Below are 17,998 nucleotides of genomic sequence, written 5' to 3' on the forward strand. Positions count from 1 at the left end.
CCCTGAGCTAACATCTGTGCCAATCTTGCTCTATTTTCTGTGGGATGCTGCCACAGTGTGGCTTGATGAGCGGTGCTAGGTCTGTGCCGGGGATCCGAACCTGTGGACCCTGGGCCGCCAAAGCAGAGAGTGTGAACTTATCCACTACGCTACTGGGCTGGCCCCTCAACCATTTATGGTATTGAGATTAAAAAAACAACTAAGGATACCCTTCTACATGTGATGATTTCACACGCTGCTTAATGTGAATTAGTATCAGTCTGGTTATTGAGTAGCCTTCATGTTGCTAAAGATTAGAAAAGTTCAGCCTTGTAAAACTTGGAACTCTCTAACTACTTTTAAAAATTGCAACCCAAAGCACCTTGCACTTTTTTTTTTTTCCTGGCACATTCCATGCATAATTATCATGAGAGAGTAATAGAATTGCCAAGTGGAATCACAATTATTTTCAAACCAGGTGTCAGAAACCTAAAGTTCTGACATGTAGCCAAACGACAATCCTCACATGGTGGAGAGTGGAAGGTAGACAGTGATCCGTTTCCAATTCTGGAATCGTTCCGAGGTGTAAATTGAACTTGCTGTGTAGTGCAGACAGCCAATGGTTGGAGGAACACACTCTTCGGTGACCAGGTGCCAGTCCTTGCCGTTGTTTAGAGAATACTGGAGCTGTACACTGTGGGAGCTGCTGAAGGGCTTGCTACAGCCCATGCTCATTTCAAACTGCAAGAAGGTTGACGCTGACACATGGAAGTCCCAGGTCTCAGCATAACGAGGTTTTCCTACAAAAATGGAAAAGTTTAATGGTAGCATGTAACCGTGCTCTCTTTTCTCATTTGGCATTTACGCTTGTAATGAACACTTTCAGTGGCCAACAGATATCATGTCTTATCTGAAGTGCCTCATCTGTGTTTTGACTTTTCATCTCACATTAACTGTTTTTATTTATTATTTTAGTGCAAACTTAGAAATAGGGAAGGCTGCTAACTTGAAAAGCTTTACCATTTTGGGAAGGGCTAACATAGAGTCTTACATGTATAATTCTGCACATTATGAAACATGAGAATGTCTTCAGATAGATATTTTCTGCTCAGCTTTTAAGAAACTTTAGTTATATCATACATGCCCTATGAAAGACACTTCCAACAAAAATCATTGCTGGGCTCAACAAGTTCTATTAGAGGACAATGGAACTCTTGTCTTTACAAGAGCCTCCCTCGGCACAGGCAGTTATGTGCACAGTTTTGCATTAGACAATTTCCTCTTGGGTTTTAGTTAATTTCGTCCTCTAGTTAATTAAATATTCTCCCTTTATCTGGTGAAAATATATACCTATGTTTTCAGTGAATACCAGAGCCGTATCCATAGAGAGACAGTCAATATCAACTTGACCTCCTTGGATTCGATACCAGTTGGCTTGCAAATCTATAGAGCCATCAAATTTGTCTTGAAACCCAGTTTGAGAGCTGTCATTCATTCCTATAAGGACATCATCTAAGGCCCACTGGGCTGAATGCTTCCCTGAAATCAGATGAACAAAAGGAGTTAGAGAAGGTTCATTATATAGCAATACCAGTATCTTGATGACTGCGATTTTAAATCAAATTGTCTAGAAATTGACAGCAGATTAAGAAACACACAATACAATGCAGCTTTAACCGTATGATCTAAATGCTACCAGGAAAGTTGGGGTGAGCAGTAACTTGCCATGTTGGGGTTGCCACCACCGAAAAGCCGTCGCTGGTGTCTTGGCCTCCCGCGGCAGGTCAATGGAAATGATTTGTGGTTCCAGAAATGACATGAAGTCCAACTCTCGAAGCAAATGCCAGATTATCCCATTGTCATTTGAATACTGAACAACGAGCCCTGAGTTAAAAGACATAAATCCAGTTACTCGGACAGCTTTCCTAGAGGCAAAAAAAGGCAAGGAGCAGTATTTTTTAAATGGCAAGACTGCAGCAGAAACTTCAAATTGCGTCTCAAAGAACGAGGGCACATCCATCTAACTTCCAAGGAATGAATCAGAAGACCTGAAGGCTCATCAATTCCTTGACAGTTTCTAATGCACCAACTCCCAGGAAATGGAGGAAAAAAATACATAAGCTCTTTTAAATACTACTTAGCTTTGTATGAGTGATGAGTAGGTTGGTAAGGGGACATAAAAACCCACTCCAGATCATGTATTTGAATTTTAGATTCTGGCCTGAATGTTACAAAGTCTCACATCACCATTATATACTCAGAGAAAACATCTTAATCTTCCCCCCCGCCTCAAAATCAAGTGATGCTCTTTTCTGCTGAAGCACCAGACAGTGAGCAGAGCCCCATCTGAAATTCTATTAAACAGAGCATCCTTTTACTGGCACTTCACACTTTGTCAGACCTCGGTCACTGAAGCCTGAATGAAGCCAAATTATTAAACAGCAAAGTGGAAAAACTCACTCCCCTCCAATATCAGTTCTCCTTTCCTTTCTCTGTGTCTCTCTTCCTCCTTGATTTACCCCATCTAGCCAACGTCCCTCTGCCTGTCACCAGAGTGACGTGATTTAGTTAAGCGACGGTACGTGCTACCCCTGCTATCGCTCCTTGAAACATTATTATTTTAAAAGAGGACACAGGGAAAGGGTAATGTTGAATGCAAAGGAAAAAATGTGCTAATGATGAAATGGTGGGAATCGACAGGCGATGTGCATGTGTATATATATGTTTATTTATATTTATATAATGTACAAAACACATACACATATCTTTTTGGTGGGAGGGGCAGAGGGTTTTCTTGGCATCTGTCCAATTGCCTTTTCCATAACTGTTCCTGAGACGGGCACTGAATATTCATAATCATGACTCGGGACACTGAATACTTTCTGAGTATTTACAGAAATCATGCTGAGTAAAGTTGTATTTGTTGCATTAATTTTATCATATTCTAAACTTTTTGGAAAATTTTAAATCCTTCATGGTCCATACAATAACTTTAAAATTTCCCCATTATTGATGGACCAGAATACCTCCGTCCCTTTATCATGTCGGATAACAAAGGGTTTACTAAAGTTAAATTTCAGGAAATATTACGATAAAATATAGCACTAAAAGAAAGCCTTTCAAAGCTAGTTGATAGCACATGGAATTACTGTCACCACATCTGACAAGGCATGATGCCAGGGACAACAATCACTAATATGCAAAAAATTAGAAACCTCAGGAGCATTAATCTTACTATATTTAAAATAGAAGAAATCATCATTTTTAACGAGAGGATAAAAATAGCTCAAAGATAGGAACGCTGTGGGGAGACAGTACGCTGTCTGCAGGTGTAGACGTGGGCAGTTCGAGCTTCAGTGGGTGGAAGCGAGACCTGTGTGCTGGCGAAGGGAGAGCGTCACACCAACATCCACGAAAAAATGTGAAGTTAGGCTGTTTCTGGTCTTTATTCTAGCCGAGCTGAGGAGCGTCTGGCAAAACTCCAGTCTCTAACCTTTGATGTTTGCTCAAAATATTGGCTTTTTAATGTAATTTTTGGTGGCTGGGAGAGTGGATACTTCAAAATTTAGTTTTTCTTGTGGCTATTAATTTGTGTTAATATAGTTTATGTTTAAAGAGATGAAAGAGGGAGAAAGAGAGGGAATTATTTACTTAGTTACCTGGGGGTGACCTATTCAGAAGGTAGATTATGTACCAGAATAAAATCTCACTGGCTGCTTCTTTCTAGTGCCTTCTCTTCAAAGTATGGTCCAAGGACCAGCACCGGTATCACTGACAACAGGCTCTATCTGTGGTGGTTTTAAAACCTGTCCACAAATTCTTTGATGCTCTTCCCTTCAAAAAGTGGAGCTTAGTTCTCCTCTTTTTGAGAAGAGTTGAACTTAGTAACTTGCTTCTAATAAATAGAATATGGTAGAAGCGACAGCATGTGACTTTTGAGACTAGGCCATAAAAGGCATTGGACTTATCTTCCTTGCTCTCTCTCATGGGTCTCTCCCTCTGAGGAAGGCCAGCTGACCGGCGGTAAGGACACCCAAGCAGCCTTTGGACAGGTCCACACAGTGAGAAACTGAGGCCTCTTGCCAACAGCCGTGTAAGTGAGCCATCTTGGAAACAGATCCTTCAGGCCTGGCTGAGTCTTGAGGTGACTGCACCCCTCCTGGCCTTTATCTTGTGTGCAGCCTCCTGAGAGATCCTGAGCCAGAACCACCCAGATAAGCTGCTCCTGAATTCCTGACTCACAGACGCCCGAAGATAACAAATGTTTGCTGCTTTCAGCCACTGGGTTTTAGAGTAATTTGTTACACAGCGTATCATTCTGGTCCTACTGAATCACAATCTGCATTTGAGCAGGTCTCCTAAGGGATTCAGAGGTACATGAAAATCCCTCGAGAAGTGCGGCCCAAGTGGTCCACACTCCATTTGGTTCATGCTCATTGCCTTTCTCCTCATGAGCTTTTTCAGGAGTGTCACATATACCTCCAGGCAGCAACAAAGCCTGCAGAGATGAGGACCCCAATTCCAAAGGACAAGTAAAAATGAAAGAGTGGAGAAATGCAAGAAAGGGAAACAGCAATATCCCTATTTTATATCAATTGCCGAGCTTCATTAGCTGTGTCATCTAACACACTTATACGTGAATAAACCATGCCATTTTAGCTCATCTTCCGAGTATTTAAGGCACGTAAAACATTTCTGGTTTTAAATTACAACTCCATCTGCATTCTGCCCAGTTTTATGAAAATAGCCTAATTTTGATTTTAATTCCATATATGTAAATTGATGCTTTGGCTTGAGGAAGTAAAAAATCTTTACTTTCATCCCTGGAAGAGATTTGTGCAAGGATTTAGGCAGATTTACATTTTAACCACCAGTTTTCAATAAAAGGCCGACAAATGCCTGAGGGATGTGAATTACATGGCCAGCAGCAAGTTCAAGAAAATGGCTCAAGAGTAGTTGAGAATGAGTTGCTTGTTTCTACAGAGATCCTAAGGGAATCTGAAGCAGATGCTTTCTACTATACTTTGGTCAGAGGTTTTTAAGTTTTTTTGTTTGTTTTGTTTTTAGCTCATATACAAATGGGGTATGGATTTGTAATTTTCAGAAGAGTCATGCACGCAATTGCCATACCATCCTAACCTTGAACTACGTATTTTAAAATAGTAGTTTTATTAAAAGGGTTAAAGAAAACATTAAAATACCCTACCTCTCCAATCAGAAAACAGTGTCCTGAGGACAGAACCCCATCTTCTTTAGCATCCCTCAAAGCTCCTGTCTCTGCATGGACACAGGGGGTACTCTAGAAACATTCATTTATTTTGAACTACATATTGTTTCTGTAGGATGATCTTGTAAAAACTTAAATTAGATTATGTTGCTGCCTGACCTAAAAGCCTTCAGTTGGTTTCCATGACACATGGATTCAGATCCCATCACCTCACCATGGCCAGCAAGGCCCTGCCCGGCCCAGCTCCTGCCCGCCCCTCATGCTGGACCACTCCCCAACCTTCATGAGCCCCATGCCATGCTGGCCTTCTTTCTGTTCCTCCAACACCACAGCTCTTTGCTACCTCATGGCTTTTGCTGTTTTTTCTGCCTGGAAACCTTTCCCTCAGCTCTTCATGTGCCAGCTCCTTCTCATCCTTTAGACTTGAATTTAAATGTCATTTCTACAGGGCACCCCCTCCCAGACCATTCTGTCTAAAACAACATCTCCCCCGCTCCATAAGTTTACTTTCCATCTCATCAGCTTATTTATTTCTGGCTCGTCCGTCAATCTAACATCTTCTTGCTTATTTCTTTTCTTTATTGTTTATTTTCTGACTCATCTCACCAGAATGTAGGCTCCCTTAAGGGCAGGGGTTTTGACTCCTGTGGTCATTAGGGCCACACTGGTTCTTCCCCTTCTGGCACATGGCAGTTTACACTTCTTATCCCCTTCCCCACATTCTCTTTCCCTCTGCCACATGGCTGGCAACATCTAGAACCCAGTCAGGAGCTGCTTCACTATCCTGTGTGCTAGAATGAGGACCTCAGATGATCCAGGATGAACATGTAACACAAAGGACAAATCTTTTTTGTTTTAACACACTGAGATTTAGAAGGTTGTTGGTTATTGCAGCAAAACCTGGCTCATTGTGACCGGTGCATCAGCGTTTTGGTGACACTGTATCTCCAGCACCTAGAACAATGTCTAGCTTAGAGCAGATTCTTATTAAATATTTGTTAAAGAGGTTAGGGAATGCAAAATGGTCTATAAAAGTTTCTAGACTGCTGCTTCAGTAAACAGACGAGCTGGATAATTACGAGCCTAAAAATATTGAGATAGTCAGAAAAAGTCACGAAAGCTTTTCATTAGTGATGATATGGCCAAGGACATTTAGAGGTGATGAACAGACCTATCCATAGCTCTACTGACTGACAGCGACAGTTTACAGCCAGTACGTTTTGCACAGTTATGCCTGAGATCATAACAAACAGAAGCTGCAAAACTCTTCACGTGCCGTTCACGAGAACAAGGTTTGGGGGAGAACCCATCTGAGAAGCCCAAGAATTTCGTGCTAGGAACCAACTCACACTCAGGGGCCCTTAGGGCGTGCCATGCTATCTGCAGAGCTCCTGAAGGTCCTATGTATGGGTCAAGCCTTCTGTATTTCTTTCAGGACTGAATCACTGAGGTGGAAGATGGTATGGAGGCCTCGACAGAACAGAGCTCTGGGCAAGGAGAGAGGCAGCATAGCATGGTGGGTGAGGATAGGCTATGGGGCCAGAAGGAGTGGTTTGAATCCCTCTTCACCCACTTACTAGGTAAGCTGGGTAAGTTACTTGGCCTCCCTGTGCCTCACCTTCTAAATCTGTAAAATAGGACTAATAATACAGTAGTTCCCCCTTAATCTGCAGTTTCGCTTTCCATGGTTTTGGTTTCCCACAGTCAACCACCGTCCAAAAATATTAAGTGGAGAAGAAAGGTGAGCACAGTACAATAAGATACTTTGAGAGAGAGACCACATTCACATAGCTTTTATTACAGTAAACGGTTATAACTGTTCTATTTTATTATTAGTTATTATTGTTATTAGTTATTATTAATTGTTGTTATTGTTGTCTTACTGTGCATGATTTATAAATTAAGCTTTATCATAGGTGTGTATGTGTAGGAAAAAACACAGTATATACAGGGTTCAGTACTATCTGTGGTTTCAGGCATCCACTGGGGGTCTTGGAAAATATCCCCTGCAGATAAGGGGGGAGTACTTATGGTTAAAGGGTATGATGGCGATGAAATGAGTTAACACAGATAAAACACTTGGAACAGTGCCTTCATATAATAGGTGCTCAGTGAAAGTTAATGTTTATTATGACTAAGAACTGTAGGACCCCGGACGGTTTATGGGCAGAAAGTAGAGTTTGATCTGCATTCGGTGACGCCCTAGCAAACAGATTTCTAGCCCCTGAGCTGAAGGTAATGTCTCTGCTATCTTTTCTTCTCCTGTGGGAAGTTACAAAGGAACAGCGTTCCCCAAACAAATATACTTTGACCCAGACCAGACACGACTTTTTTTGGCTTAAGGATCTGGATGAGGAATCTTAGAGATCACGGCTCTGTGCAGCCACCCATTCAATGATGGAGAAGAGGAGACAAGGAATGATCTAGGGTGGGGTATCACTTTGCAAAATCCTGGCCAAACTTTGGGAGGAAAAAGGACTAGTTTGCCAATAGTAAACTGTGATTTCTACAGAAATGTGGCAGCGTACCTTCATTCCTAGCTCTTGGTTTGATGCAGGCAATGCCTGAAGTTTTGCTTCCAATTTGTATATAAAACTGAACAAGTCTGGGGAAAAAAAGAAACTTCAGTTTACTTACAAATAGGTAAGTTCAGAAGAGATGCAAACTTCTGTATTTCGACACATTAAAAAAAAAACCTTTTGTAATTTTTAAGTATTACTTTTAAACACAAAGGACAGATGACAAGCAAAAACTACATAAATTATATAATAAGCTAATTCTGTAACCATTTTTAAAAACTTAATATGACATTAATTTATTCTGTAATAATGATCCAAACAAAAGGAAACAGTTTAACCCCATTTCATTGTGACAGTCTGATGTAATTTAATGAAATCACTGAATTAGGACTTGCTTAAATTGAGATAATACTATCCTCGGAGACTCAAGATGAGGAAAAAAAATCTACCAAAAAGTGTTGAATGCTATATTTGTTTACGGTGAGATAATTGCCTATATTACTGATTTAGACTAAGATGGTTTAATTTTTCACAACTGACACTCACTCGGGGTGATGTAAATTATGCTTCAGCTCATGGCAAACCACAGAGAGTGCCCACATGCCACACACCTCTGTAAGAAGGATACCGAAGGAAGAGATCGAAGGGAGAAAAAAATGTGACACAGAACTCCAGATTTTAGTGAGGATAAGGTCTACAAGTTTCAGGCATTTCATCAGTTTCCTTTCTTCTAATTCTCAACTAATTTAATCGGTGGGAAAAAAGCACACGGTTTTATTTTAGGTGTGCTGCTAGTCCATTTGACCCTAAAACCAAGCAGTTATTTATTTGACCAGTAGGTGTCAGTGTAGGTATTTTAAATTTCTGGAGCAGTTTTCAATAAGTGACTACAAATAAACTTAGATAAATAGGGGTGCAACATTTTCGGGCACAGAATTTAAAGTTGGAAAAATCTTTGTTGCACCTGGCATATATTTAAAACGATGCCACATAATCTTCATAATAACAGAGAACTCCAGAAAACCCAGCTGACGTGGGTTAGACGCATAGGCCTTGGTGATAACTGTATGCTGATTAATTAATTATAGTATGTATTTTGCAGAAACTACCTATTTAATTACAAAGATAAAGTTATGCTTCATTTTTACCTATCAGAATCTATATAGAGGGGCCAGACCTGTGGCCAAGTGGTTAAGTTCTGCATACTCTGCTTTGGTGGCCCAGGGTTCGTGGGTTTGGATACCAAGCGCACACCTACTCCACTCATCAAGCCATGCTGTGGTGGTGGCCCACATACAAAATAGAGGAAGATTGGCACAGATGTTAGCTCAGGGCAAATCTTCCTCACCAAAAGAAAAAAAAAACTCTCTATAGAGAAACATTATGATATAAATCCTCAATAACAGAACAGAGCAGGGCATGGTAAATACTATGTTCACGGAAAAGTGCACAGGTATCTACTTACCTGATATTCCTGGTGTCCAGAGGGACAGTCCTTGCTTCCCTTTTCCCAGGGCCATTGAAGTAGAGAGACCTGCCGTCGTTCAGTGTTCCACAGCCAGTGCCCACCTGGCCTCCTGTTATCTTGTACCACAGAGGGCTGAGCTTCCCCTCAAACCTGTCGAACATCTCACTGTGATTAGGGACGTTGGACACACAGGTTCCTTGTGCGGCTTCCGAGAAAAGAAACACACAGCAGAGAGGCTTTGTTGAAATCACTAAACATCAGAAGGCACCTGCCACATGTGGCAAAGGCAGCAATTCCACAGGTGTTAGGGGAAGGCAAGCACATCAAAATCTGTATCTCCTGACCATCTGCCTGAAATATAGCCACCACAATCAAAAATGCTATGCTGCTTCTACAGCTTTCTAGCTCTTGTTAGAGAGACATTGGGAACCACACATTTCCATGTTTCTTGCTACTCAGAGGATTTGTGTGAACCACGAAATAGATTTTGTCCACAATAAAATTTGCTAGTTTGTTGTCCTTCTATAAGAGGATCAATAAGGGGAGTTGATCCCAGATTTAAAAAAAACACCCTGAAACCACAAGAGACAGCGCCCTCTGCCAGGCCTGCAGCAACGTAGGCTTGTCCTTGGTCCCGCGCTGGACGAGGGGCCGAGCACTGAAAAGCTGGCAAGGGTCCTTCTGAAGTTGCCGCCAGCGAAAATTTTAAAAAAAGATTCTGAAGCTTATAATATTCTCTCCAATTTTACTCTCTAATCTCAGCTCCCTTTTTATTTTTGCTTGTAGCAACATCCAAGGGGGACTGTGGCGAGAAAATACTTCTGTTGTAGAGTTCCCTTTCTGCAGTCTTGGGTTTATCATTTCATAAGGTGGTTTCTACTTTAAATGCATAAAATTATGTTTCTTAGAAAAAGCAATGTAAAGAGCACAGGGGGCCCCTGCAGCCTCATGGTTAAGAGCTTGGGTTTTGGTTTTAGAGAATGATTGCTGGGGTTTGAAGCCTCGCTCCAGCAACTCTTAGCTGCGTGACCTTGGGAGAGTTACTAAACCTTTCTGTGCCTCATTTTCCTCAAATGTCAACAGGGACAATAAGAGTGCTATGGCACAAGGTTATTGTTAGAGTTAAATGAGATGAAATAAATGGCACTTAACTATAGTGCCTGACATGAAGTAGGGACTCAAGCAATGTTACTTATTATTACTATCACTAATAAATAAATCTCCTTTAAGGAGTGAAATTTGTGTTACCATGTTCTCTTCCTTAGGCAGCTCACAACTACAAAATATCTTAGCACCTCATGGGCCTGGGTTGCAAATTCCTACAATTAGGACTTAAAGAAGAATAAACTCAATCTATTTCCTTGGAACAAGTAACATGCAATACAGTAACTAGAGATGAATATGTTACAAACAAACCATCAGAGACATGTCCACAGCCTTACCGGTGTACCCCAGGTCACAGAAACACACCCCTGAAACGCAGTCCCCATGGCCACTGCAGTAACTGGGACAAGGCTCAGATATGTACACGCCATCCAACCCGAAGGGAGGCAGGCTCTTCTGTGAGCTGCTCTCCTGGATCCATCGGAATCTGGTCTTACTGTTGGAGAAAAACAACACGTGTGTTTCTTGTACAAATATTTCATATCGAAGCACTGACATACAGAACGGTTCAGAAAAATTCAAGGGGGATTTAATATTTACTTGACTGGACACTGAATCTTCATAAAGTGTCTCTCTCAGATCTTTCTCAAAACTTCTTGATTTCTTCTTGAGCACAAATGTTTCAATATCAGGAGGATATCAGGGAAAGAAGACTTTTGATGGTGGGAAACATATTGTAGGTTTTTACTTGAATATTTTAAGAGGCTATTTAGGAATTTTTGAAACCATCAAATAAATGTTCTTTGCTATGACATATAAGGGGACTCTGGCTATTTGCCATTGGCATGATTCTGGTAGGGAAGAGTTAATTTGTCGCGAGAGCTCTGTTTCCACCTGTTGCCTTCTTCTCCTTCCTCTTTACTTCTCATCTTCCAATCTCTAAGACACTCATTCTAGGGCTCTTAGCAACCAGCCAGGCTGCCAATGAACACTGGTAACTGCCAATGAACCAAACAGAGAACTGGTCCCAGAGCTTCAAAACCCTGGAACACCAGCGGGCTGGGTTGCCAGCCAGTCCTCATTCCCCAGGACAGCAGTTCTGAGGCCGCTCAACTAAAACTTGCCTCAGTTGCTTTCCAATCTTTTCAGTCCTTTCAACACATCCCTTTCCTCTTCAGATGTATGGAAACCCACACACATCTACAATTTCATACCAGGAAGATATCTGTTCCTTCTTAGTTCTACTGACGTCAAAGAGAGAAGATGGATTAGGCTATCTAGATTCCAATTAATTTTGCTGCCAGTATTTATAGACTTTTGAGTGAATCTAGTTTCTTTATAACAAGGATAAAGAATCTCAAAGATTAATGAAGATTGTCAAAAGATAACTGTAGACAAAACGGTTCCTTCTCCTCTCTATTATTGTGAAAATAATCAGAATGCATTCTTTCCTGGCTCCTCAACAGCTTTGGTAATTCGGCAACACTGAACCATAACCCTAGCTTTTCTTTTTCTTCATTATTTTAAGTTACCTACTCTTGACAAATTTGCAAAATGTAACCAATAATGTTGTTTTCTAGGTCTTCAAGTTTTCAGAGATTAATCGCCTACTAATGCAAGTCCCTATTTGAATGTTTTAAGAGGTAGGTGAACATATCTTTTATTTCATTTGGAGCTAATTCAAAATACACTGGTCTCATTTTTTAAGGCAAAGACAACTGAGTTAGAGAAGATTAGAAAAATAATAAAAAAAGAAAATACAGTTGTAGTATCGTGAATCTTGGGAAAATTCCTCCCACTGGAGTTGTAACGTTATTTAGCTTGTGAAGATATTTCTCCCCTCAAAGGAAGTCAACGGAATTGACGAACAGCAGCTTTCGCCAATTCCTCTTAAGGACGATGGTCAAGCATGTGTGGCCTTCCAAAAGACAGGCTGATATCGATGTCGCAAGAGGAAAACCCGCCCATTCCCCAACACAAGTCCTCTCAGACTCTACAGACGTCAGACTCGCCTCTTCTTTTTATGTTTCTATAATAGAACCCAGAGAAACACAACTTCCGCCCCATGGAAAGTAAAAAAAAGAGGTAAGAACAACGTCTTTCCCCTCTGAAGCTCTCCCACCTGGGCAAGATGAGCCCATCTCTCTATCAACTGCCTGCTTCCTGGAAGAAGCAGCCTTAGAGTGAGGCCCAGAAGCACTCAGAAAGTTGAAGAATCCTACCTTTAGGCAGAATGCCAGAAGCTTTGGTAATTTGATAGTGAGTGAAGGGCAAGTGAAGCCCTTTGACTCGTCTCTGATTCTTGGGGTCCTGTAATTTTCATTGTAAGAATAAAAGAATCAAGGTCTGGTCTGGCCAGAGAGAGGAGGTGCCCCTGTTTGTAGATCCTAAAGCTGCTACAGACCCAAGACGAAGAGCGTATTTGAGAATGTAGAGGACCTCTGGAGCTCAGTATTAAGGAATCCATTTTTAAGTAAAGAAAACACAAACCAAAACAAGATGACTGATCATCCAGTTAATAGGGTGAGTCCAGGACATGGTGAATCATACTGAGTTCTAGCTGGAAGCCTATATTTCAGAGCGAAAGGGCAAAAGATGGTACCTCTTGTCTTTCTTTTAATCTTTGCTAGTTGCTTTTTAGTTGGAAGGTGCAATCAAAGCAACAGAGCTTTCACCGATCACGACATAAGCAAGTTTGCTTCATTTCCATTTCTCCCAGTTGTGCTGGGTCCTGATGCCTCCTGCTATCCTGTTCTCTCAGTAGCAAAGTCTTGCAATTGAGCCCAAGTAATCTAGCAATCTTAGAGTTGCTAGAATAAGAGGACAAACTAATAAGGAATTTACTAAAAAATGGAATCACAGAGAGACCATCAGAAGACGGGAGGACATGAATAGGCCAAAGTTAAGCTAATAAGCATGTCTAGATTCCACATAGTTTATCTTTTTTAAAATAAAAGAGATATAGCTTTGAAATGATTAATTTTATTAATGGGTGTGTGCACATGTGCGCATGTGCTATTTGTGCCTTTCCAGGGAGACACAGCAGAATGCAGAACAATGATTTCTTGCTGAACAGCATTGACTGTATTTTGGAAAACATATTTTAAAAAGGGAGGTGTCTCCAGGGTAGCTAATCACCTATTGCCGGTCCTTACTCCTCATTCAACATCCCTTCATTCAGCCAGCATCTGCCTACAACATGTGAGACACAGTGTAGGGCTGGACACATGATGGGGAGGAGAAATCCCACATGGGTCCTGCTTTCACATAGCCCACAGTCAAGTGAGGAGACACAATCAAACCCTTGCACAAAGAAATGTAAACATGCAACTCTGATAATTATCACCATCGAGAAGGACATAATGCTATAGAGGTCTTTGACCTGATAGTCAGGAAGGTCTGGGAAGGAGTTGGAGGAAACGATGACTGAGGAAAAGACAAGAGTTTAACTTTATGTGGTTTTACTAGAAATAAACCATTGTGTGGTTTGACTATTCACATCATCGAACAAAACTTCCCCTTTGTCCTGCATGTCCCAGATAAGGAAGAAATAGAAGATAAGACTCTATCTCTTTGTCCCCTTTCCCAACTGTCTCCTTTGTTCAAAGGATGCCTGAAGGAGCAAGAGAATCAGTTTATACACATCCCCCTTGCACCACTTGCCTTTCAAACCAGGGAGGTTCCTGTGCACCTGCCTGTCCTGTGCACAGGTGCACAGGTGATGGGTGGCAGCAGAGGAGACACTCTGCAGAACACTAAGCACTGTGTTTCCAGCCCTTCCCAGAAACATCAACTTTTTGCATTCTGCAGAGGGAACCTAGAGCAGGCTGAGTGGCATTTTGTATGGTTGGGGACGCCGTTGAGTCAGGAAGGATGTACTAGGATATATTTATTGCCACCAACGTCTCTCCTCTGTAGGCAAGAACCAAGAGAATTAATATAAGCACGAATTGCCCCTTTGAGAAAATCAGCTTAGAATTATTTGTGAAAGAGCAATGTTCTCCTAACTATTTAAGCATGTTGCCTCATGGCAAAATAGCTCCAAATTTTAACAAATTTCACACTTGGAATTCTCAGCTTTCCAACACTGCATTTGGAGATATGTGAGTTTAACATATTGCAGAAGGAACAACAGCTCATTTCCTTGGGCTAAAGTAGAAACATATTTACTATTCTTTAGTAGAGAGTTCTCTCTCACAAATGCCATCAACCAGCAGGCTGGATGGGATTCAAATGAACCAGGAAGCTAGATTCTAACGGAGACTATTTCTTCTTCCAAAAGCTGAGGTCCAAGAAAATATTGATAAATGTGGACTCTCAAAATATTGGCTCACTTTGTGATGCTAAGGGCAATCTTCTCTTACTGCTTATATGTGGCTTTACCGAGTGGGTTATTCCACCCAACATCAAACAAACTGGAGTTTCAGATCCAACTCGATATCATCTGGCTTTGGGGAATCAAACCAGATTTGCGTTCCCTGGCTCCTGATTCTACTGACTACTTTCATAGTGATGTCTTCCAGCATCCTGGCTTTCTAGTCATTGCAGCAAAGATGCACCACGTGATGCTCCCCAACTTCCTGGCACGCTGCACTTATCTATTTGCAAGAACTGCAGCTGGGCCAGTTTCAGCAAAGCATGGGTAGAGGATGGCAGTGGTGGAGGTGAGGAGTACAACGGCTGCACTGTTAGGTGCTTGAGATGGGCAGAAAGCAGGATGAGAAGGCTATTTAGTTGCAATTACAGGTATGTTCTTATGGAAAAGGGAAGATGTCTCAGGATGAAGCCTAGAGAGTGGAACCAACAGCTGAGCAAAACAATAGATTAGGGAACCACTTCTAGGGAGCAGAACTGTCTTAATCAAGGAAACTTTCTTCTCTGGACATTGCTCACAGGAGGAGGAAACTCTAGCAACACATATCTTGCTGGCTTTCAGAATTCCTATGGGCCAGTGGCTGCTATGCGCTTCCCATTCTTTCCATTATTTTTGAGTGGGAGTGTCTATTGTGGTTATCCTGTCATTGTCTCACCATTGTATGCTGGGTATGGGTGGGGTGGCTAACTTGTTTTTTCAGTTCATAGGTCTATGGATCAAGAGGAGCCATATGGGGGCAGCCACATCCACATCCTGACCTGATGTAGATCATGAGATCAGCAACTGAGTGCCTGATGCCGTGCTGGGAGGAGACTTTGGAGGGTCTTGGGAGGAGAGTGGATGCATTTGCCTGTGGGAGAGATGTGAATCACTGGGGCTAGGAGAAACTATGGTAGATTGTTACAGTAATGCCCCCTCAACCCCATCCCAGTGAATCACACCTCCTTGTGCACATGTTCCTCTGTAATGTGATTTTTCCGCACTTCCTATCAAAAAGGGGAGTCTGTTTTCCCACCCTCTGAATCTAGTCTGGCCTTGTGACTGGCTTTGACCAATAGGATGTGGCAAATAAGATAAGGTCTTGCAACTTCTACTTTTGTTCTCTTGAAACTTTGGAACCACCCAGCTGTGGATACCGTCATGAATACCGGGATGGATAATGGGATGAAAACCACATAGAGAGAAAAGTCCTGCTGATCCCAGACACTAACCAACCCACAACTGAATGCAGCTACATAATGGAGCCCCGAAGAGACCAGTAGAAGAACTACCCAGCCAGTCCCACAAAACAATGAGAAATAATAGATCGTTGTTTTTTAAGCCACTAAGTTTTGGAGCGGCATGCTGCATAGCAATAGATAATTGTAAACATATCATCCTAGGCTGTACTGAAGAATATGAACAAGCAGTAAATATGATTTAAAAAAAAGTAATGCATTTATGCATCCCTGATGTTTTTTCCTTCCAGTAATTAAGAGATGACAAGATCTGGAACAGCTGCCTTGGATCCAGAGATGGAAGTTGTGTGTTCAGAATGACAGAGCCACTTATCAGCTCTGAACTGCTCATCTTTGAATTGTTATATAAGAAAGAATGGACTTCTATCTTGTTTAAGCCTTGTGAAGCATTGTATTTGTTTCTCTGTTACAGGAGCTGAACTTGCATCCTAACTAAAGGAGAAAGCAAGTCAGATTACTAAATTTCACTAAAGAAGGTCAACTCAACAACTCTGCCACCTACACATCACATTATCTGAGTCTCTCTTTGATACACTACAAAGAACACTGGCATATAAAGGCAAAAAATTTACGTATAAGTTGACTTGGATCCACTGATTGAGAAACTCTTTCTTGGAACAGTTGGTATCTAAAGATTATGTTTCCAGGTTTCGTAGATTAAGCACAGAAACTTGTACATCTTGACCGAACAAGTTTCTTCCCCATGGAAAGTTTGTCTACCAAAGTCAGTGGTGTAATTTTTGGAGGGATGCACATCTCAATAATGAGGAAGGCAGAGAACACAACCAGCTTATCCAGCTAGATGATGCAGAGTAAGTCTGGTGATCAATTAGATGAAAGACATCACAGACAGAATGGTCTCTAAGAACTTTATGAATAAGCCACTCCTGTAGATGGCTAAGCTTTTATCACTGTATTAGTCAGCATGAGATAGGGTACGCTGTGGTATTAAATGACCCCCAATCTCTGGCTTAACCCAACAAAAGTTTATTCCTTACTTATGCTGTATGTCCACTGTAGGTTGGCAAGGAAGTCTGCTTATTGTAGACATTCAGGGACCCCATGCAAGCTTCATCTCAAAAGATTCCTTCACAAAGCAGAGAACATGGCAAAATGCACGTGGGCTCTTAAAGTCACATGTTTAATTTCCATTCCCATCTCATTAGGCCATGCCAAACTTTAAAGGATCTGGGGAAAGTATAATCCTACCAGATTCCAGGAAGGAAGGAAGCTGGAAACATCACTGAATGGCACTAATGAGGTTCCCGACCACATATTAAGTTACATCACCAGAAAGCAGTGCAAATAGACTTACATCATCTCAGAGCTGCACCAACACACTGTGACTGAGTCAAAGTTTAATGCTATGTTCTAGGATTCAATTAAGAAGTGTCCACTCGAAGAATGTTTCTTTATCTTTGTGAAAAATGATAGAGTAAAAATACTGGTCTCGGTGTTACAAACTCTACCTGGCATAAAGATATAGACAAACGCTCCAAATTTATTCTAGAATACTGAGCATGGAGAAAAGAGTATCTTTTTTTTGTTGGTGTTAAGTCAGAATGTGTATGTCTTCTTTCTTTTTACCCAACAATGAGAACTGAATGACCCTGTATTTCCCCTCTTTGTCCTAGCTGCCAGGAAGCTAAGAGTTAAATTTATGGCCTTATTAAGGAAGCTAATTCACTTCAAGTTATTGATCCATTTATCTCATTCTTCCATCGATTTTTAATCTCTTGCTCTATTGTTTTAATATTTATTTTAATAGTCATTTAAAGGGATCTTTTTTATTGTTAAGATATTTCAAATTATCTACACAAGGAGGCATTAAATTATCAAAAATCTGTAAACAGTGAAAGTCTGATATAATAATGCCTTACAACTGTCTTAGCTTTCATCATCTTTTGTTCAGTGCTATAATCCCCGTGCCCAGGACAGAACTCGCCACAGGTAGGTGCTCCATAAATATTTGTTAAATGAATGAATAAGCGAGCAAATTTGTTTCAAAAGTGTATGTGTGAGTCATTTCCTCATGAGTCACTATTTGAATAGAGTTTATGAATCCTTTTAGCTGACTGAGATATATGA

At 41.2% G+C, this 17,998-nt stretch overlaps 1 protein-coding gene across 2 annotated transcripts in view; it reads right to left on the reverse strand.

The window, feature by feature from the left end:
- Window positions 1–17,998, reverse strand: part of RELN (reelin) — a 459,089-nt gene that overhangs the window by 79,008 nt on the left and 362,083 nt on the right. For both annotated transcript variants that reach the window (XM_023638850.2, XM_070265359.1), the window contains exons 29-34: window positions 10,636–10,793; window positions 9,191–9,398; window positions 7,735–7,811; window positions 1,705–1,863; window positions 1,330–1,518; window positions 506–779 (exon numbers count right to left, since the gene is read on the reverse strand). In XM_023638850.2, coding sequence (XP_023494618.1) covers window positions 506–779; window positions 1,330–1,518; window positions 1,705–1,863; window positions 7,735–7,811; window positions 9,191–9,398; window positions 10,636–10,793 — 1,065 coding nt within the window. The remainder of the gene's footprint in view (window positions 1–505; window positions 780–1,329; window positions 1,519–1,704; window positions 1,864–7,734; window positions 7,812–9,190; window positions 9,399–10,635; window positions 10,794–17,998) is intronic.

This window comes from Equus caballus, chromosome 4 (assembly GCF_041296265.1).
Source record: "Equus caballus isolate H_3958 breed thoroughbred chromosome 4, TB-T2T, whole genome shotgun sequence".
NCBI lineage: Eukaryota > Metazoa > Chordata > Mammalia > Perissodactyla > Equidae > Equus > Equus caballus.